Source organism: Podarcis muralis, chromosome 3, assembly GCF_964188315.1.
Source record: "Podarcis muralis chromosome 3, rPodMur119.hap1.1, whole genome shotgun sequence".
Classification (NCBI taxonomy): domain Eukaryota; kingdom Metazoa; phylum Chordata; class Lepidosauria; order Squamata; family Lacertidae; genus Podarcis; species Podarcis muralis.
This window is the reverse complement of record NC_135657.1, coordinates 111,023,810-111,046,237: the sequence shown is the minus strand read 5'-3', so window position 1 is coordinate 111,046,237 and position 22,428 is coordinate 111,023,810. Positions and strand designations below refer to the sequence as shown.

At 44.5% G+C, this 22,428-nt stretch overlaps 1 protein-coding gene across 1 annotated transcript; it reads right to left on the bottom strand.

The window, feature by feature from the left end:
* Nucleotides 1–878: 878 nt before the first annotated feature.
* On the bottom strand, nt 879–22,197 carry NAPB (NSF attachment protein beta). The gene is made up of 11 exons (XM_028722181.2): nt 21,812–22,197; nt 14,691–14,770; nt 13,193–13,309; nt 10,940–10,986; nt 10,730–10,807; nt 10,314–10,369; nt 9,832–9,916; nt 7,794–7,898; nt 6,371–6,439; nt 3,020–3,070; nt 879–1,159 (listed from the first exon to the last, which is right to left on the bottom strand). Exons 1-11 carry the CDS (start codon nt 21,916–21,918, stop codon nt 1,055–1,057), a joined length of 900 nt encoding a protein of 299 aa, XP_028578014.2. The 5' UTR covers nt 21,919–22,197; the 3' UTR covers nt 879–1,054.
* Between the last annotated feature and the right edge of the window lie 231 nt (nt 22,198–22,428).

The window sequence follows — 22,428 nt, the reverse complement described above, 5'->3', positions numbered from 1 at the left end:
GTGTGAAAGCCAGAACTGTATCACCATCACTGCTTACGTTCAGATCTTTTCAGACTACCGATGCGCGTGGATTGCATCAGCGCTGCTGATCATAATTGGTCAAGCAGGAAGAAGCAAGGAAAGAGCAGGGCAAACGCGTCGAGAATTGCACCACCGTCAGTAGTCGCAAATTATGTAACTAACATTTAGAAGAAACCCTTCCGATTCATTCATGTCGTCCAGATAGACAGACGTTCCCCCTGTAAGTCATGTAATCATTTCGGCTAAGGTCAAATTTGCATTCCAGATGGTTCATACTCTTGCTTGTTTTTGAGCCAGAGGAAGCTTAATATAGATACAGTTTGGATCCCTGCATATACTTACAAAGCAGTAAACCCCACTGAAGCCGATGGGACTTGACTCAACAGGAATAGGATTGCATTAGGCAGGGATCACAGATTTTGTCATCTCAGCGTTTGTGACTCGGCCACATTTCCTAAGCAGGAATGGAAATCACACTTAAAACAACACAATTTGATATAATATGTGTCTATTAATGCAAGAGAAATCTCTGAAGGGCCCAAATAAATTTTAGTTGATGAACTCATTTGTCCAAAAATAACCATACTCTTGGAGGGAGACTCACAGTAAGTATGCCTAAATTTCAGGTTGGCTAGCATTTCATGTCAACAGACTGGATTTATAAGACACAATGAATAAGTCGAGAGAGAAAGTCCAATTGAACACAGGGGGCTTCCTTCTAAGTAAAGATGCCTTGCACTCTAAGGCAGCGATCCTATGGACAGTGATGCGGGGAATGCTGATCTCAGAGGGTCTTACTTGCAAGTAAATATGCATAGATCAGGCCGCATTTAGAAGGAAAACAAAAACACGAGGGCTTGAAAATATATATAGTTCATGTCCATAGTTACACCGAACGAGCCACAACAGGGTACTAAACAAGACACCAGTCAGTTAAGCTAGAAGCATAGATCCAAGTATCCCATAATGGTCCTTGGCCACAACACAGTATACTTCAGCAGACATGTCACGTGCCACAAATTGTACTGACAATTCATTTGAGGTCCCCGTCAGTCTCTTCCTGAATGGATTTCTTAATGCGAAGCAACATGGTCGTCAGCCACTGATCCAAGCGAGATATTGAATCAAACTCCTTAACCTAATTGGAAGAGGGTAACATAACCGGTTAGAAAAGCGAGTAGAGTTGTACCTTGGATCCCGAACGCCTTGCAGGTCAAACATTTTGGCTCCCAAACACATAGATTGGAACAGATTACAAGTCAGTCATGACTCAGCTCAAGTCCCACTGATTCATTGAACTAATTCTATACAACAGGCATGGCCAACTTCAAGTAGGCTGTGATCTACTATCCAGTATCAAAAGCTGGCAGTGATCTACTGTACCACACTCTCCCATTGTCATTCTTCAACTTAAGCATCTTATATTTGGCTGAGCTTATGATAAAAATAATAACAAATGATAGTCGCTTCCATAAAACCTGAAAAGTTCGTTATAAATCAATATATTTTTTAAAAATACCTGTTTTGTATACTTGCAATTATGTGTTTCTATAATACTTAAAGAAAATAACATTAAGGACAGGGACCTCCATAATCAGAACATGACGCACAGACTGTGGTTCACAAAAGCTTGTGCCACAATAGATGTGTTAAGTCTTTAAAGTACCCCAGGACTCTTGCTGTTTTTCAAATGAGTCAGGGGCACATGTCAACCACAGCGGTTTCCCCCGTAGTTTGAAAGAGAAATTGGGTAAACTCAACTGCAGAGTTGACAGCCTTCAAGCACCACCTTAAGAACTGGGCGAAATCTGTAGAAGCCCTTTCTCCAGGATCCAACCAACCCCTTCCTTTTGAGTAAACCCAAATCAGGCCTTTCTCTCTCCGAGGAGCCAGCGCGCCTAGCGTCTCCGTCTGTGTACGTCTGCGCCTCCCTGCTCTCACCTTGCGCTCATTCACTTCTCCTTCTGCCTTTGTTGTGTGCCTGCGTCTTTCATGCTCAACTTTGGAACCATCGCCATTCTGGCTGGCAAGGAGCATGCCTGGAGAGGAGCTGGGCTTGTGGGGGTGGGCAGAAGAAGGCTTTTCTCTCCCGGCCTGTGATCGACAGAAATCAATCCAGCAACTGACCAGTCGATCGCAATCAACACGTTGGACATGTCTGCTATACAATTACCGCATTTTTCGCTCTATAAGACGCACTTTTCCCCTCCTAAAAAGTAAAGGGAAATGTGTGTGTGTGTCTTATGGAGCGAATGCAGGCGGGAGACTCTGCTCAGCGCTCCCTTTAAAGAGCTGCGTGGAGCGTGTGTGCGACTCTTGGGGGATTTTCCCCGAGGAGGGAGAAGGGCAGCTCTTCTCCCTCCTTGGGGAAAAGCCCCCAAGAGTCGCACACACACTCTGCGTACTCTTTAAAGGGAGTGCGGCTCTTGGGGGAGCCTTAGCCGCATGCAGCCTCTACTGGGCAGGGGGATGAAGGCTCCCCCTGCCTGGGAGAGGCTATGCGGCTATCCCATAAACCAGGACAGCAAGTGAGATCGCTGCACAGTGATCCCGCTTGCTGTCCTGCCTTCTGGGATTCAGATTTTTTTTTTCTTCTTTTCCTCTTCCAAAAACTTGGTGCATCTTATGGTCTGGTGCGTCTTATAGAGAGAAAAATACGGTGCCTGAAAATGCACTCCACTGAACACCCACACAATACATTTAAAAGAGCACTGCTCCCCCCAGAGCTGTAGTTTACACCTCAGAGAGCTATAATTTCCAGCACCCTTAACAAGCTACAGTTCCCAGGGTACTCTGGTGAAAAGCCGTGTGCTTTAAATGTATGGTGTGTAGGTAACGGAAGTGACCGCCTAAGATTGTACTGTTAATCTGGAACCAACTCTGTGTCTCTGTTGCTTCGAATGCGCTGTGGTTACAACAGTGCTGGCTAGTTTACTTTTTTTTTAAGTTGGCCCTATGAAACCTGCCCCGTGTCCAAGTAAAACAGAAGTCTACTTACCGCTTCAGTGTAAGCTTCACAGTTTTGTTCCTCGTGAGCTTCCAGTAATTTCTAGCAGGACGACATGAACAGATTAAACACAAGAAGTGACAATGTTACTGCATCTCTCAAGGAAGACAGACTTGTTAAGTAATCCTGTTTGCGCTCTGTAAAACTGAAAGAGGCCTTTCGCAACTTGAAGGCGTTTTAAAAACTACCAGGTAATGTATCCCTTCAATTTAGCAATAACCTGCTACAGTGGTACCTCGGGTTAAGTACTTAATTCGTTCCGGAGGTCCGTACTTAACCTGAAACTGTTCTTAACCTGAAGCACCACTTTAGCTAATGGGGCCTCCTGCTGCTGCCATGCCTCCAGAGCACAATTTCTGTTCTCATCCTGAAGCAAAGTTCTTAACCTGAAGCACTATTTCTGGGTTAGTGGAGTCTGTAACCTGAAGCGTATGTAACCTGAAGCATATGTAACCTGAGGTACCACTGTATATACACAGCTGTTTATCCCAGGACTATGCTGGATTTGAAGGGCTGGATGGGGTGCCTGCATAAGCACCCATCATCACAGCAATTGTGACCTCATAGTCAGGCAGAGACATGTGGGAAGTTGAAGTGTCAGAAAATATTTACATGGTGCTGTGGTCCCCATCCCTAGCAACTAGGTCTATCTATGTCAGGGAAAGAAAGCTGTCTTGTTCTGCATCAGAACTTTGAGTGATCTAGCACAGTACCAACTACAAATGTAAAGGCCTTGGGGGAAACCCAGAAAATTTGAAAGGAAAAAAATCCAAGTATTTCCCCCCCCCCTCAATTTTCCAGAAACAAATAGGGGGAAGATGGAAATATGGGGGGAGGGAGAATTGTGTCCTTCCCAGTTTTTTGTTTTTTAAAATTTTAATTATGATTTTCAATTTTATACATTTCAATAATTTTACACTCAATTTAACATTTCGATGCTCGACTTCCTTCCCCCCTCTTTCTGCGGTTCCTTAAATTTATTTTTTATATTTTCTGCATATTCCAAATTAACTTATTCATTTATTCATCTACCTTTAATGTACACTCTTATCAAGCTGCAGGTTATTACAATAATCCCACCAACTTATCTGTTTACAGTTTGTAAATATTCAATGAACCATTTCCATTCTTTTATAAAAAAGTTTGTCAGCTTGATTTCTTATTTTTCCAGTAAGTTTTGCCATTTCTGCATATTCCATAAGTTTTTGTATCCATTCTTCTTTCGTCGGGACTTCTTTCCATTTGGGGGCAAATAACATTCTTGCTGCCGTAGTCGCATAGATGAATAAATTTCTATGCAGTTTGAGTAGTTCTGTCCCTGTATTTCCCAAAATTATAATTTCTTCTTTCTAGACCTTCACATCTCTAGTCCTGCTCAGAGTGCCTCCTCCAAGGTTTCAGACACGAGTCTTTCCCAGCCTACCTGGAAATTCCCGGAACTGAACCTCAAAACCTTCTGCATGCAAAACATATTCTCTTCCACTGAGATGTGGCTCAGAAAGATGATGTTGGGGGGAGAGTCAAGGGATGAAGGGAAGAAGGGAAGAAGACTATCAAAAATGTGGGCTGAAGTGGTACCCCGATCAGAAGCAGAGTCTATAATAAGCTTGGAAAGGGCATACTGATTGTGGCGTTTGCCTGTTCATTTAGAAAATGTTTGAACAGGGGGGAGAGATAGGGTTAAAAATATAGACCAATAGGAAAGCCAGAGGTGGAGCCTATCTGTGTATAAGAGGGCTTAGCCCGAGGTTTGAGTGAGTTGTTGGGAGTTGTTGGTGGGTAGTTGGTTGGTTTTAGTGGGTTGACTGGTTAGGAAAGGCAGTTAGAGAAGCAGTTGGTAGGCAGTTGGTAATAGAGGGACAGTTAGGGCAGTGGGTTCTTGAGTGTGGGGAGGTAGAAGAGATAGAGAGAGGAAAATAAGACTAAGAAAGTAAAGAGCAACAACGTCTGGAATGCTGCAAAAGTTTTGTTTGTGTCTGAAATCAAATACACTCTTCTTTATTAATTGAGAACCTGACTGAGGCTGAAGGGATTTTACCAGGGAGGACCTGGTTGGTGGCAGCGGATTAGTGGTGTACGGGTCAATAGTACGTGAGACGACCGGGGGCTCCGTACGACCGCCACACTGATAAACAAAGGCCTACTTGTGAGTATCAGAGTGGAAGAGGAAATGAATGTAGCTTGGAGATCTGTTTACAAGGCCTAGTATTTAAGCCCTTGAAGCCATAGAAAACAAGCAGGCATGGAAGGGAAGCCCCTTCTTTGCACCCAGCACAGAAATGTTGCAGGCCACTGGAAGAAGTCCCTAGTAGGCTAGCGAAACCATTTTTGAGGCTAGCAAATGTGGTAGGTTTATTCAAAAGGAGTGAGGAGGAAAGATCTCCGGAGCTTCTCCAGAGCCAAAGGAAGCACAGAAGTGAGGAGGAGGAGAAACACAGACCCCCTTCCCTCTTTCTGAGGCTGGGGTGGGGAATCTTTAGCCTGCCAGATCAAAAATGGGACTACAACTCCCATCAGCCCCAGCCAGCCTGGCCGATGGTCAGTGATGGTGGGAGTTGTAGTTCAATGGCATTTGCACCCCCTCCCACCCTGATTATCACTTATTAACAACACATCTTGTGCAGCACATCTTCAAATCCCACCAAAAGAGATTATACGTACCGTATTTTTCGCTCTGTAGGACACACTTTTCCCCCTCCAAAAATGAAGGGGAAATGTGTGTGCGTCCTATGGAGTGAATGCAGGCTCCTTGGCTTCAGCGATAGCAACACTAAGCCTCCGAAGCGCAGAGGGAGCACTCCCTCCGCGCTCCGGAGGCTATGCGTTGCTTTCGCTGAAGCCTGGAGAGCGAGAGGGGTCGGTGCACACCAACCCCTCTCGCTCTCCAGGCTTCAGGGATAGCCGCCTGAAGCCTTTGGAGCGCAGCGGGAACTCGCGCTGCGCTCTAAAGGCTTTGGGTTCCTTTTGCTGAAGCCGGGAGAGCAAGACTCTCCTGGCTTCAGCAGAGAGGGAGAGCTGCGCAGCGCCCCTTCAGCGAAGTGGGAGGAGCTCCGTTTCACCTGCCGCTTCGCTGAAGGGGCACTGAGCAGAGAGGGGGAGAATTGTTTTTTTCTTGTTCTCCCCCTCTAAAACAAGGTGCGTCCTATGGTCGGGTGCGTCCTATAGAGCGAAAAATACGGTATATGGCAATTGCCATTCTTTCCCTGTTTGCAGGCTTCGTATCTCCTTTATTCACACGCTGGGAATCTGGCAATCTCAATGTGACAATTAGAATGCTACAAGAGGAAATCCAGCAACGCTTTTCTATTTTTAACCCGTTCAAACACATGCAGTTTCACCTACTTTCAATAGTTTACACTCCCTTGAATCTGAGAAGGCCGGGAACATTTCTTCATACTTCTCCAGAGCAAGCTGAAAGACAGCAGCAAATTTTAAGCTTCCAATTTCATCGAGACAGGCAGATTCCCTGCATATCGTCTAGTTTAGCCCTTAAACCTACCAGAAACTATTTCTTGGAGATGGATCACAATGCAAGGGTTGTAAAAAATTAAAATTACTTTTGGAGAAATGCATTTAGAATATGAAAGGGTATGGTGAGAGGCACTTGTATTTGCTATTTATAAATAGGACAGTCCTGTGTTACAAACTTACACCTGTTTTTATTTTATTAAATACTTTTATTTTGCTTTAAACAAATACATATAAATCTAGACAACCAAAATTACAAAAGAAAATTCCATAATAATAATAATAAGGGGGGGGGACTTTAAAACTACAAACAATATCAAAATACATGGCACAGAACATAAGCAACTATGGGAAAGAAGAAAGAAAAATAGGGAAAAAAGAAAAAGAAAAAGGAAGATGAGCCAAAGCAGGAAAGCTCATCTATTGTACACTTCCATCAAGCTCACAACAGATCATTATTCTTATCAATTCTCTCTATCTGCATTCCAAAGGAATCCCTCATCTTGGTATCAGGGAACATTTCTCTATGCGGTATCATTCTAAACATAGCCAGATCTTTCTTGCTGAGCCCTTGTCCCCTAAATAATTATTTAAACATTCCCATTCTTCTTTCACCAATTTTTTAGGTTTATCTCTTATAGCATCTGTCAGCTTTGTGAGCTCCAAGTACTCGCATTCCTCTACCCATTCCTCTTTAGTGGGTATATTTTTATCTTTCCAGTGTTTTGCCACTATAACCCTTGCTGCTGATGTTGCATACATAATTAGCCGGGTTTTGTTTTTGGGAATATTATCTGAAACCATTCCTAGTAAAAATTCTTCCGGTTTCTTGCTAAATGTAGTTTTTATCAATCTCTTTATCTCTTCATAATCCAAAATCTTTGTATCCAAAATCCAAAATCTTTGTATCTCTAGACAGGACCACCACATATGGTAGTATGTTCCTATCTGTTCCTTACATCTGTTTTATCTCAAACCTGAAACTACACCTCCATACTTGAAACAGACAGGACTGGCTTTAGACATATGTGATGGTCATCAAAGGTTTAAGGCAAGAAAACACAAGGCAATTGTGATGACTCTTCTTGCCTCATAGTCTCACATTACCATAAGCAAGCACAGAAAATGACATTCAAGTAGGGCTTGTACAGTGATCACTTGTCATTGCAGAAAGAACAGCAGTATGAGCAGATGGTATTGATGGTTTAACGTTAGTCAACTGATTCTGTACATTCTTTGTACAAACGAGGGTGCATCTTGGCCTATACAACGATGGTACTTAATGAGTTGCACTAACCTTAGCATTCAACTCGTCAACTATAAAGTGACACAGGGCAGCTTTAAAGAAGTAATCTTTTGCACTGTGCTTGAGTAATGGATTATCCATAGTGCTTGTTCCAACCTAAAGAGAGCAAACAGACATTTAGCTCAATTGGGAGCAGTAAAATCCAAAACGCTATTATATCATCCAGTCCCTTGTGATTCCCTTTCATTGTATTTGAAATGCCAATATTTTGTTGTCCCAGAACTCCAGACTTAACTTTGTTAATAATAATAATAATGATGATGATGATGATAATAGGTAAAGGTAAAGGGACCCCTGACCATTAGGTCCAGTCGTGGCCGACTCTGGGGTTGCGGCGCTCATCTCGCTTTACAGGCCGAGGGAGCCGGCGTACAGCTTCTGGGTCATGTGGCCAGCATGACTAAACTGCTTCTGGCTAACCAGAGCAGCGCATGGAAACGGTGTTTACCTTCCCGCCGGAGTGGTACCTATTTATTTACTTACACTTTGACGTGCTTTCAAACTGCTAGGTTGGCAGGAGCAGGGACCGAGCAACGGGAGCTCACCCCATGGCGGGGATTCAAACTGCCGACCTTCTGATCGGCAAGTCCTAGGCTCTGTGGTTTAACCCACAGCGCCACCCGCGTCCCTTAATAATAATAATACATTAGTTTTAAAACATTATTTCAATTTCACAACACATTTCACTCTACCACAAATAGTGAACTATATTTTATACGCCAAGAGTCATATTCTCAGTACAGTACTGTGCAACACAATAGCATCAGTAATGATGATCCAGTGTTGTTTGGGTACTGAGCTTGTCAGCAGAGCATGAGACTCTTAATCTCAGGGCTGTGGGTTTCAGCCCCACGTTGGGCAAAAGATTCCTGCATTGCACGGGGTTGGACTACGATTCTATGAAAGCCCCTGGAAGTGACCCCATTGGGGAAAGTACGTGGGAACTCATAAATACTGAGGTGGCCTGGCACAGACTTTGTCATCCTTCTGGAACCATACAAAGACATTTGTACTCTTCTGGGCATTTGGGCAGCACTAATGGTCCAACTTTGGGTCATTTATTTTTGAAATTCTTTTGCGGGTGGGGTGGTTATTTGATGTGGTTTTTGAGGATCAACACTTACATTTTGTTTCATTTTAAGGCCAATTAGCCTTAACAGGCCTTAACAGGCCAATATTACAGGAAAACTGGTTAAAATCTGAATTCCCAAGCATGTAAAACAGCAGTTCTTGCTGAAGCAGAACCAGCAGCATGGCTTCTGCAAGAGCAAGTCCCGCCTCACTAACCCTTTCTATTTCTTTGAAAGTGCCAATAAGCATATAAACAGAGGCGATCCAGTTGACATTCTGTACATAAGACTTTCATAAAGCTTCTGACAACGCCTGAGTAAGCTTAATAATCATGGAATAAGTGGAGAGGTCCTCCTGGGGATCAGTAACTGGTTAAGAAATGAGCAGGAATAAATGGACAATCCTTTGGATTGTATGCCTATGATTTATTCTCTCCCTTTTGTGACACTGAATGTGGCGAACTGAAGTGAAGGCCCAAGACAGGTGTTGATCATCATGTGAGCTGCGCACAGGTGGGCTGAAGCGAGCAAGCTACCACCATTCCTGTGGAGCCTCCTTTTATTGAGACAAATATGCAAGCCAGGCAGATACACTTTGGGCTGTGACCTTTACACATCTTCCTTCCCGAGATCGTGGGGTGGTACAAAGCTATTTTGGCACCTGTTCCACAGCGTCATTTTCCCCTTGCACAGTGTATGACGAAAGGAGATAAAGGTCTCATGGAAAAGGGTTACAGACAGGACACCACTGACTGCTGAGATCGCAAAAGGTCATGCAGAGGCGGAAGGTCAGGAAGAGGTGGAACGATGTACAGACAGCTGTGGCTTGTCTGGGGGGGGGGGTTTCCCTGCACCCCAAGGTCACGCGTGCAGGCAAATTGTGGCTGCCTGCAGGTGGGGAAGTGTGCTCCCTCCGGACCCCACTGCCCCACTCCGCGATATCCCTACAGCGAACCTACCTGTTCAAAGAGTTCAACTGCCTTCTGATATTGCTCTAACTGAGCAGCATACCCAGCCACCTTCAGCAGACATTTGTTAGCAGAACTAGAAGCAAGAGGTAGAATTAACTTAATTGCACAGAAGTAAGGATTTCTAAACAAATGCAAAATGGAGCATTGTACGACTGATGAAGAAGCTTTAGTTCCTTAGGAAATTATTTGACCCCATGCATACAGATGGAAGAACACTGGTATTCAGTCATCATATGATAGATCTTTATCAAGGGAAACCTGTGGCCCTCCAGATGCGGTTGGACTACAAATCCAATCATCCTTGACCAATGGTCTTTGCTCTTTGGGGCTTGGGGGGGGGATAATTTTTTCCCCTTTATTTCCCCCCCCAAAAAATAATAATAAGTGTGTCCTATGGGCCGGTGCGCCCTATAGGGCGAAAAATACGGTATACACTGAACACTAAGAGTAGCTATTTTATGAAAACTTGCCTGTTGGATTCTTCCCCTTTGTAGTAATCTGCAGCCTGTTCATAATGGGCAATAGCCTAAAGAAAGCAAAACAGTGGCTTTTCATAACTTATGCAACACTGAAGAAAACAAAAACAAATTTCAAACTAGGAAAGGATAGAAAATAAAACAGCCAGTGTCATAGGTGGAGTGGCTGTATTTCTAATGTACTTTTATTGCCTTTGCTAAAAGGATTCCTCTTCATCTGAAAATATATTCTTGTATACTTCCCACTACCGCTGCCACCATTTGAGTAAGCCAAGAGTATTCTGTGTGGCTTGCTGGGCTATGTCTGTGCTCAAGGAAGTATGCACAGGGTTGCAATCTAAATATTTTCAGACTCTTCTGACAGTGTCTTAACATGTACACAAGGGACTCCGATAACTTAATGGGCATACCTTTTCAATGTCCACGAGCTCAGACTCATAAATCTCCGCAATGGTAATGTGATGCTTGGCCGCAATAGTAAATCGGCCCTAGGAAGAGAAGCAGTTGACCTAATTATTCTCTTTTCAACGCCGACCACAAAGACAGCTGAACCAAAGAGTTAACACCAAACTGCACGGTCAAGAACTGGAATCCCAACCCTAGCACCTAGGGTTTCTTACCATGTCTGTGTAAATATCGATGGCGGCATTTAAGCAGTTGATAGCCTCTGTACCGTATGCATTTTAGGGGAAGATAATGAATAAAATCAGCTCAGTCATTCAAACATGGTTTATTTCACAAGTACAAGGAACTAGCTTGCTCAGCTCATTAGACTCAGCGTTCAGAACCTCAGTCATTCTTAAATTCTAATAGCGACTCAACCCATTCACCCTCAGACATATGCGTAAGATACTGATGCCCCTTGCCAGAGATCCCTTTTGAGCACAGGTGCTCTGACGTAATTATTGGAAGTCTCCCATCTTCAAGAGCTTCTCCATATACTTCCACTGAGGGGACTGGCTGACAAAGACACCAGCCACCTCCAATGAAAAGAACATGGACACATGTTCAATATATGCGCCCCGGCACTCATGTGCAATGGAGGTTGTGCCATTATGGTAAACAGGCAAATGGCCCCACCAATTTCAGTTTGCCCTCAGTCAGCCCCCACCTGCCTGCCTTCTTATAGCCAGTTGATGAAGCAACATGGGCTGTCATTTTTCTCCTTCTTAGTCTCACTTTTTCCCTTGTAGAACGCAGCAGGGAGGAGGAAGGGGGCAAAACTAGAATTACCGTATTTTTCGCTCTATAAGACACACTTTTTCCCTCCTAAAAAGTAACGGGAAATGTGTGTGCATCTTATGGAGAGTACACAGGCTGTGCAGCTATCCCAGAAGCCAGAATAGCAAGAGGGATCGCTGCATAGCGATCCCTCTTGCTGTTCTGGCTTCTGGGATTTGGAATATTTTTTTTCTTGTTTTCCTCCTCCAAAAACTAGGTGCGTCTTATGGTCTGGTGCATCTTATAGAGCAAAAAATACGGTAGTTGGCTCAGCCTGGAATTGACTCTGGCGCCATCTACTGCTGTCCTCCCAGCCGTCCCAGTCCTAATTTGTAATACTACTACTACAAATTTATTACTTATATCCCACCCATCTGTTCAGGCTTACCCAGCCACTCTGGGTGGCTCCCAACAGAATATTAAAAACACAATAAAACATTTGTAGGCTGCAATATTTGCGTCTTCAAACTGAATTAAGGCATAGTCAATTCATACAGGCCCTTGTATACGTGACATGTGTGTGTGTACTATTGCAACAAGCCTAAGACTCATTCATTCTCTTCCCATCACATATAGGACCTTTAATATAAGTCAGGATCTATGCATGCAAATATCCACATGAGCATGGATAATCTTAGCTGGAATACACATAGCCTGGGTGTTAGTAAAACCTTTAAAATGGCATGAACAGTCAGAAAAAAACTGTCATTGATTAGCAAATGTTTAGGCATATTTTGTTTGGGGAAAACATTAAGATTTATTTTTTAGAAACAGGTATCATGATATAGTATTATTTTCCACTATTCTTTAAGGGGGAAAACAGTTTGGAAGGATTAATGTTTTATTATGCATCCTAGCACAATATACGTACAGTAAACCCTATGCATGTCTACTCAGAAGCAAACCACACTAAGTTCAATGGGGCTTACTCCCAGGTAAATATGTATAGGACTGGAGCCTTACACACTTTTCAGTATCCTTAAAAGTCAGCTATATGTCATTCAACAAACCCATTCATATCCCACAATTATTACTGACCCCACTGCACATAAAACAATGGTGTGAAATGGACCTAACACTACATTTATTCCGAGTTTCCCATGGGACCTTTCAGGACTGCTCATGATGATATATTATTTTCAGGAGAGTACAGTTTTGTTTGGCTGCCTTGGCTTAGGAAAATATCCAAGCTACAAACTGTAGAGCTTTACAGTGGTGCCTCGCAAGACGAAATTAATTCGTTCCGCGAGTTTTGTCGTCTTGCGATTTTTTTCGTCTTGCGAAGCACGGTGTCGGGAAAGTTTTGGAAAAGCTTCAAAAATCACCAAAGTCCTCAAAAACCTGAAAAAAGGCTACCACACCGCGTGCTATGAGTTGCTCCTCGAAGTCAAGTCACAACTGTATTAACGGTGTTAAGTAAAAGGAAACAAACTTGCAAGACGTTTTCGTCTTGCGAAGCAAGCCCATAGGAAGAATCGTCTTGCGAAGCAGTTCAAAAAACAAAAAACCCTTTCATCTTGCGGGTTTTTTGTCTTGCAAGGCATTCGTCTTGCGAGGTACCACTGTATATGTAATCGTCCTACCTAAATGCCTCGTTCAACACAGGTAAGTACCAACCAAGACAGTTGTACTATGCACAAGATGCATCTTACCTTGGGGATCGGCCTTTTTGAAAGCATTGCCTGCGTCTACAAAACAGGTTGCTGAATCATGTTTACTCTGTAGTTGCATGTGGAGTTTGGCTGCCTGACAAAATGCATTTCCTGCAGCTGGAAAAGAAACAGTCCCCAAATCACATGATCTCTAGACAATGTTCTAAGAAGCCATTTGAATGACAAAACGGACAATGATCTCTCCCACCCCCCACCCCCGCCCACAATATTTTCCTTTGGAAATACAGAATTCAGGCTCACACTGAAAGATAGCCCATTATTTGCTCTAGCTTGGAAGAGTGCAGATGTTTCTGAAGGACAGCTTGCAATGATTGTTGTAATTTTCTCTGTTCTGGATCTGTCTCTGAATTAATTACAAAGCGCAAGGTGTTCTTATGTTCTTCAGGGGTGGGAAACCTCTGGCCCTCCAGATGTGGCTGGACCGAAAGCTCCATCATCCCTGACCATGGGCCTTTCCTGACTGGGACTGATGGGACTTACAGTCCAACAACATCCAGGGGTCAGCACACTTTTTCAGCAGGGGGCCGGTCCACAGTCCCTCAGCCCTTGCTGGGGGCCGGACTATATTTTGAAAAAAGAAAAGAAAAAGAAGGAATTCCTATGCCCCACAAATAACCCAGAGATGCATTTTAAATAAAAGCACACATTCTACTCATGTAAAAACACACTGATTCCCGGGCCGTCCGCAGGCCAGATGTCGAAGGCGATTGGGCCGGATCCAGCCCCCGAGCCTTAATTTGCCTACTCATGATCTAGAGAGCCACAGGTTCCCTACCCCTGCCATTCTTTTAAAGGAGTTTTAATTATCACAAATAAATCCTATGTAGCAATGCAATTGTTCCAGGTAGAAATATACTACACATTCACAAAGACCGTGAGAAAGGTGTAGAAGAAAGGGAAACATTAGAAATTATGCAATATTTTAAGTATACAACTCTAGGGTAAAAATGACGGCTAGAGGACCAATGCGGAGAAGGCCTCTGTTTATAGATGACATGCAAAAGGCAATAAGGGAAAACAAGACACATTGATAGCTTAAATGAATTTTACTAGTGTGCAGCCAATCCCTCCACAAGTTTCTGTCTAATTAACCTATCCAGAAATAATGAGTTCTGAACCAATCAAGGGCTGAACTGAAAGCAAGGGAAAGTAAGGGCTTCTGAATCACCTCCATTTCGTCTTGGGAAAGGGAATGAATCATCAACAAACAGCAGAGTCATTATCTAGCATACACAGAGATGAGTGGTTTTAAAAATTCAATGCAAGCAAACCATGACTTAGGCTATCAGCCAAAGCGGAATGGCTGCATCATACACTGTAAGGGCTTGCATGTGAAATTAAGGAATGTTAATTCTGATCAAACAGCTGGAATAAATTACCCCATATATCTATGGGGCATCATAAAGTTATATGGGAGCTCTTCAACTATCCATTGGCCTTCTCCTTCTGCAAAGGAAGAAAACATTTCCATACATACCATTCCAGTTTTTGGCTATCTTGAACATATTTGCAGCTCTGGTATACATTTCACATGCTTCTTCTACCTTTGAATTTCCTCTATGGGGGAAAAAAACCAGAAAGAGAAAAGGAATTGGAAGGAGGCAGATATTTCTAATGCTATGAAACATCCAGGTATGAAAGGGACGTCTCAACCTGATTCCATGACATAAATGGTTTACATTACACAACTGTGAGTCCTTGGTAGTTGACTGCACAATGAATGCTCTACCTTGCACAATGAAAGCCTGAAGACAACAGAGAAAGATGGGCATTTTTACTAATGTGGTCCAGACACCACTATCAGAGGAGGGGTACAATGAAGAGGGGTCTTTCAACGAAGAATTGGGAATCAATGAAGATTCAGAGATCATCCGAGGAAACAGCCTTCAAATGAATTAACCCCACCGCCAAATAAAACTTTCAAAGGATAGCTCTGGAATCCAGATACACCTCTAGTTTCTCCCACAAAGGAGGCAGCTCTCAGCCCCAGAGGACTTATCCCAGAACTACCTGCAGCTTGGAAGAGTCCCTTTCCACTGCCTCTCTACTTCATCCATGCGCAACAAGAGGCTTCTCAGTCCTACCAGAGCTTCAGACTACAAAACAGTATATAGTCCCTTTCAGCATAGACAACTTTGCTCTGAGGAAATGGAACTTGAGATACCCACACAGCTGCAGCAGTCCAGAAGCAACCCTCCAAGGCAGCCTTTCTCAACCTGTGGGTCCCCAGATGTTGTTGAACTACAACTCCCATCACCCCTAGCTAGCAAGCCCAGAGCTCAGGGATGATGGGAGTTGTAGTCCAACAACATCTGGGGACCCACAGGTTGAGAACCACTGCTCTAAGGACACTGATGCTTTGGCCTTGTATTGAGCCACTACAGAGAGCTGTCCGTGGTCCTGACCACATTTAGCCCTTGAAGTCTCCCAGGGCCTATTCTGTCACTTTAACTGCTATTCCACCTTGACTCTCGCAGTGTATCTTTTGCTGTGGACATACCAGTCTCTCTCTCTCTGTGTGTGTGTACGAGTTAATGCCAAAAATGTCTTTTGATGAGTTATGGTTCCATTATACCATTATTTCACATAATGAAATAACTCATGCTACCAGCATGAGTTTGACCAAACTGCGGGAGGCAGTGGAAGACAGGAGTGCCTGGCATGCTCTGGTCCATGGGGTCACGAAGAGTCGGACATGACTAAACGACTAAACAACCTATGGCATTGGAACAGTAAGGACGTGGGTAATTTCCTAGCAAACATGTGCTTTAGTAGCGGATTTAAAATTTGGTGTTTCTACAATAGTAGATTAAGTCCTGGTCTGCCATCGTTCACAGCAATCCAATATAACAAAGAGAAGATGAAAGCATCTTGAGAAATATGCAGAAATGGGTTAACTGCAATTAGAAAACTACCGTATTTTTCGCTCTATAACACGCACCTGACCATAACACGCATATCGTTTTTAGAGGAGGAAAACAAGGGAAAAAACATTCTGAATGAAACAGTGGATGTATCATTTTTGTGCTTCATGCTGTGGCCACAGACATGTGATCTGATGGTGAATTTGTGGATCCATGCTTTTTAACCACGTTTTTGCACCATTGCAGCCCCAGGCAACAGTGGGTGCGTGATTTTTTTGGTGCAGGCTGTAGCCATGGACATGCTATGTGATCTGATGGTGAATTTGGGGTGACCCAATGCAAAGATCCTGAGGATCCATGTGGATCCATGCTTTTTAACCACGTTTTTGCACCATTGCAGCCCCAGGCAACAGTGGGTGCGTGATTTTTTTGGTGCAGGCTGTAGCCATGGACATGCTATGTGATCTGATGGTGAATTTGGGGTGACCCAATGCAAAGATCCTGAGGATCCATGTTGATCTATGCTTTGTAACCACATTTTAAGTGGGGAGCGAAGGAAAAACAAAGAAGGGACATGAGAGGGGTGTGCAGAGAAGCAGCTGGCTAAGAATGCTGGAGAGGGATTTAACGGGTGGGAGGCAAAAGTTCCCCCCCAAGCCAGCCATCTCTCTCTCTCTCTCTCTCTCTCTCTCTCTCTCTCTCTCTCTCTCCCTCCCTCTCCCTCCCCCCCTCTCCCTCTCCCTCCCCCACTCTCTCTTCCTCTCCCCCAGCAGTACCGGAGCACAGAGACGACACTTTCCCCTCTGCTTGCCTGGAGGGGAGGGGCTTTCCCTGCTCTTTGTTCCGTTTCAGCAATCACAGCAACGAAACATAGAAGGGTGGGCAGTAAGACCCTGAGGCAGAATACAGGAAAGCTGCCACTTCCTCTTTTCAGGTTTCCCTTCTCCGTGACTCGCGATTTGACTTTTGCTTGATTTTTTGGCTCCAGGGACCACACATTCGCTCCATAACACGCACAGACATTTCCCCTTCCTTTTTAGGAGAAAAAATCTGCGTGTTATAGAGGGAAAAATACGGTATATCAAAATTGTACCAGTGAGGAGTTCTAGGGAAACTGTTGAAGAAACAGGTAGTCATTGTATTCCCTTAGGTCAATACTTTCACGTACAACATATAATTAGTAACTTATTCATTAGTAACTCTCCGTAGCTCACTGCGCAACTCTACAAACTTCAGGGTAATGATTTCTAGCAAGCCAGCTGTAAAAATCCTGAGCCAAGTATATAAAATCACAGCAGATCTATGCATTATGAGGCACTTCCACAGATTAGTGACTAAAAACCTTACGCAAATTATGGCACAAGAAATGTGAGTTTGGGTGTGGAAAGGCATCCTACAGTATGTACAAAAAATTATTAGAAATGGCTATTTAAATGGTACTGGACTCCACATAAGATGAGTCAAATGTAGAAAATAAATGTTGCAGATGTAGCTCGAATAGATTGAATATTCTTCATGCATTCCGGACTTGCCCTAAATAAATCAGGCTTTCTATAATATATTATTTTTATAGGAAAAAAATCAGGTTTTGAATTACCAGTGGACCCTTTAGTTACCCTAGTGGGATATGTAAATGATATGATACTTCCAGACAATATAGAAATGTAATATATTTACTAACCGTGGTCCATTCAACCATTAGTTATGGCTAGAACAAATTAATATTGGATATGGCCTACATGGTTGAACTTGTTAATAGCAAAATGCTATGAGCCCGGCCTTGGCTGGGGAGGGCGGGGTATAAATAAAAATTGTTGTTGTTGTTGTTGTTGTTGTTGTTGTTATTATGTTAAAAGTAAAAGAGGTAGGAAAACAATATAATCAATTTATGGAAAAATTGAGTTGTTGTATTCCAGAGGTAGCCAACACTGTAAATCAGGCATCCCCAAACTCAGCCCTCCAGATGTTTTGGGACTACAATTCCCATCATCCCTGACCACTGGTCTTGTTAGCTAGGGATGATGGGAGTTGTAGTCCCAAAACATCTGGAGGGCCGAGTTTGGGGGTGCCTGCTGTAAATTAACCAGTAATAGAGTCTACAGATAAATGAGGAGCTGCTTCTGTTAGTTAGCATCTGCACTGTCAGCAAGCCCCCAAGTCCAGTCTAGAGAGAAGAGTTTGGAGCCTAAATTATGTCATCATCTGCCAGAAGCCAAAAAAGAGGGCTATAACCATATCCACATATCCTCAATGTGTTGGGGAAGGCCCAAAACTTTGCATGCAGAGGACTCTAGCTTCAAACCCCAATATTTCTAGGTAGGGTTGGTAAAATTCCCCAGTCTGAAACTTGAGAGAGCTGCTGTGTGTGAGTGTTGACAATACAGACTGTTGGTCTGCCTTGCTATAAGGTAGTTTTGTATGTTCTTATGTTCCGATACTGTAACTCTGTGCAGAATTTTTAAAAGCAGAAATGAAATAAAAGGGTAAGTTTCTACAACTACCTTTCTTACACCTCTTATTAAAAAAAAAAAAGACAATAAAACAGTTATCTTCCTAAATATAAACAGAAAGGAAAAAGTTAAATCAGTTCTGTAGTTATCTATTGGCAAAAATCCGGTTACACTTGACAGTTCATTTGCTCAAGAAATATTGGAAGAGAATTATTATGATGGACTGCTATCAAGAAGTCTTATGAACACAGTGTTCCCTTGAAATAATGTCATCATAAATGCTTGTAACAGCAAAATGTAACATAAAAACAGCCATGGCTGTTTAAAAAGAAAGAAAGAAACTCAAGGTCAACTGTAAGGACCCAAACTGATTTGTCGAGACCAGAGCACATATTTTCTCTGTAAAATTCACCTCCTTTCCTAGAGAGCAGGCGTTCGTAAATCCAGTTGCTTTAACAAACCTGGCACAAACTGAGGATCTAATCTCTTTAAGAACAAAATGAGATATCCATTTGAATTAACGGATTAGCGGAATCAGATGCATGATTGCTAATTAACCAATAATCTGAGAAGAACTTCTTCAAGGTTTGCCTGATGTAATGTAGAAATCAGGTGCTATAAGGTGCATCACCAAATATCCCAGTAAGTAGAAGAGGTTACAGAACAGCTAAATGATTTTCAGAACTATGCCCTCGTAAAAACCTTAGAAGCAACAGATGAAGTAGCAAACATCAGACTCTTGCATTGCAGGCAATTGGACTAGATCAGTGTTTCCCAATGGGGGGTTCAGGATATTCTAAGGGGGCCACAGGTGAAAAATGCGTAAATGGGGAGGGCCCACAGCATGAGGCTGGGGGGCCACAGAGGAAAGTGGAAACAGAGGAACAACACAGATTGTTGTTTACGGAAAGTATCTTTCTATTTTCTATTTTTTCTTTTCTTGTTTTCTAAATATTGTTCTACAATGTGTGAATGATTGTGTTTATATGCATATGTTTGAAATTTGTCTTTCTTTGACATTCTTGTATTATTTAATAAAATTAATTTTAAAAAAAAATTAAAAAGAGAGAAGGCGATTGGGCCGGATCCGGCCCCCGGGCCTTAGTTTGCCTACCCATGGCCTAGTGCTCCTTTTCACCATGTGCACTTTCTTGGAGTAAGGTAAAGGAGCCCCTGACCATTAGGTCCAGTCATGACCGACTCTGGGGTTGCGGCGCTCATCTCGCTTTATTGGCCGAGGGAGCCGGCGTACAGCTTCCAGGTCATGTGGCCAGCATGACTAAGCCGCTTCTGGCGAACTAGAGCAGCGCACGGAAACGCCATTTACCTTCCCGCTGGAGTGGTACCTATTTATCTACTTGCACTTTGATGTGCTTTCAAACTCTTAGGTTGGCAGGAGCAGGGACCAAGCAACGGGAGCTCACCCCGTCGCGGGGATTCGAACTGCCGACCTTCTGATCGGCAAGTCCTAGGTTCTGTGGTTTAACCCACAGCGCCACCCACGTCCTTTCTTGGAGTAGTCCAGGTTTATTTCCAGCAGGAGAGGGCGATCAGCTCCTGTTTTAACCAGCCTCTGTTTCAGAACTCCCAGGTCAGGTAAGGGCACTAATGGGGTAGGGCTGGGTGAGCCCAAGATGCTTGTTGCTGCTCCCAGAGCTGGGCCCGGTCGTAACCTGGGCCTGACTCTGCAAGGCGCTGGGTGTAATCCACCCCAGTGCCTGGGGGATCAGGGCCCATCAGCACCATTGGCCAGGCTCTGCAATGCACGGGGTGAAATCCACGCGGGGTCATCTGGTTAGGGGGCAGGCTTTTGTTAGGGGGGAGCAGAACCTCAAATTTGTATTGATATGTATTATGTACTGAGCTGAATCCTAGACCAATAGGATCCAGAATGCAGCAGTCTGGTTGGTCCACAGGAGTTACCCAATCCAGCTGGAAGTGAATCAGCAACCTGATTGGCCTGCAGGAGCAGCCAATGAGGCTCCGGGATGAAGTGAATCAGCAACCTGATTGGCCCTGCAGGAGCAACCACTCAGGCTTCTGGAGGAGGTGAATCCGCAACCTGATTGGCCTACAGGAGCAGCCCAGAATTAGCCAATCACGCAGGGCCCTTTTTGTAAATAATGTATATATAGCTAGACATTTTGGGGGAAGTTTCATTTATTGCTACTATGAGCTGAATAAATTCACACTCAACTCCGAGTATATTTCAATATGTATTGATTTTTAATTATTGGGGAAGCAGCTGCCCCCCTTGGCTACGCCCATGGCGGGGGCACAGTAAGGAAACAAGCTCAGAAGGGGTCCACGGTTGGAAAAAGGTTGGGAAACACTAGATTAGATGACACACACACACACACACACACACACACACACACACACACACACAACCTGTGGTCCTTTCCAACTCTACAATGCTATGATTCCATTTGAGCCGGTGATGATGATTCAATAAATTTGTTTACCACCCTTCCCTCGCAGATCCCAGGGTAGTTTTTGTGCGGTTTTGCAGTTTATTTCCTCCCTACTGTACCCACACCTGCCAACTGAGAAGAGGACATCATCCCATGCGCGGATTCATACTGAAACACGGATGGCGATGATGCCGCCACAACTCTGCTAAGTCATTAAGGCATTAAGTCATTAAGGCAGCCCGAAACTACTTTAAGTCCAATTAAACAGGAATTGTTCCCAGCTCAGCGTGTGATGCTCCTCTGCAATCTGTCCTTGCCTTATAGACACTGCCATGTCACAGCCCCTGCCATTCCATGGCCTTTGGAGTGCCAGGATGATGCCCACAAAAAAGTATTATTCATTATTATTATGATGATGATTACTCCTCCTCCTCATCTATGTAGAGACAGGCACTTGGGCAGAAATCATAGCTGCCAACGTTTCCCTTTTTTTAAGGAAAATTCCCTTATTCCGAATAGGATTCCTCGCAAGAAAAGGGAAAAGTTGACAGCTATGGCAGCAATACATCCTGGCGACGGAGGCGAAGCCGGATCAGGGTCCATCCCTGCCCACTTCGCGCAATCCGAGGGAGAAAAGCGGGATCTGCTCGACGGTCGCAAAGGGGAGGGAGATCCGTTGCCCCTCGGCTCTCCTCTAGACCCGTCCTGTCTGGATCCTCTAGATCCATCGCCCGCAGACGCGGATCGACCCACCTCCCGCACCCAGCGGGGCCTAAAAGCGAGCGGCGGCGGGTCCCCGCGAGGGAGGATCCCTTCCTTCCAGGCCTCGAGAGGCGATCCCCTCTGCCCGATCCCCTGGCCCGCTCTCACCCGAAGAGGCCCCTGAGGAAGGAGTGCGAGGACTTCACCCTCTTCTCGGCCTCGGCCAGGAGATGCGCGGCCTCCCGCTCCTTGCTGCCGGCGGTGGCGGCGTCCATCGCGGCTCCCTTGCCTTCTGCGTGTGGCGCGGCGGCGGCGGCTGAGGAGGAGGCGGAGGGCGGCCGGCGACCAGGCCCCTCCGGATCCAGCTCCGCCTCCTGCGGCGGCTGCGGCGGCTGCTTCAAACCCCCCGGCCTGGGAATCTACTCGGCCGCGTCTCCGCGGCCGCGCAGGGTCTCGCTAGATCCGGCGCTTTCCCGGTGGGATGGGATCGCGCCGTTCGAAGGGATCCCCGAGGGTCATCTAGTCCAACCCCGCGCGCGCCGGGTTGATCGATCCGGCTTTTCTCCCTCGGGTAGCGCGAAGTGGGCAGGGATCCGTTTCTGACGCCAGGATGTGTTTCTGCCCACCTGCCTGTCTCTACACAGAGATCAGTAGTAATAATAATAATCATAATAGTGATACTTTTTTATGGGCATCATCCTGGCACTCCAAAGGTCATGGAATAGCAGGAGCTGATGCCTACAAGCAGTGCCGAATTTACGCATAAGCTATAAACAAGCTATAGC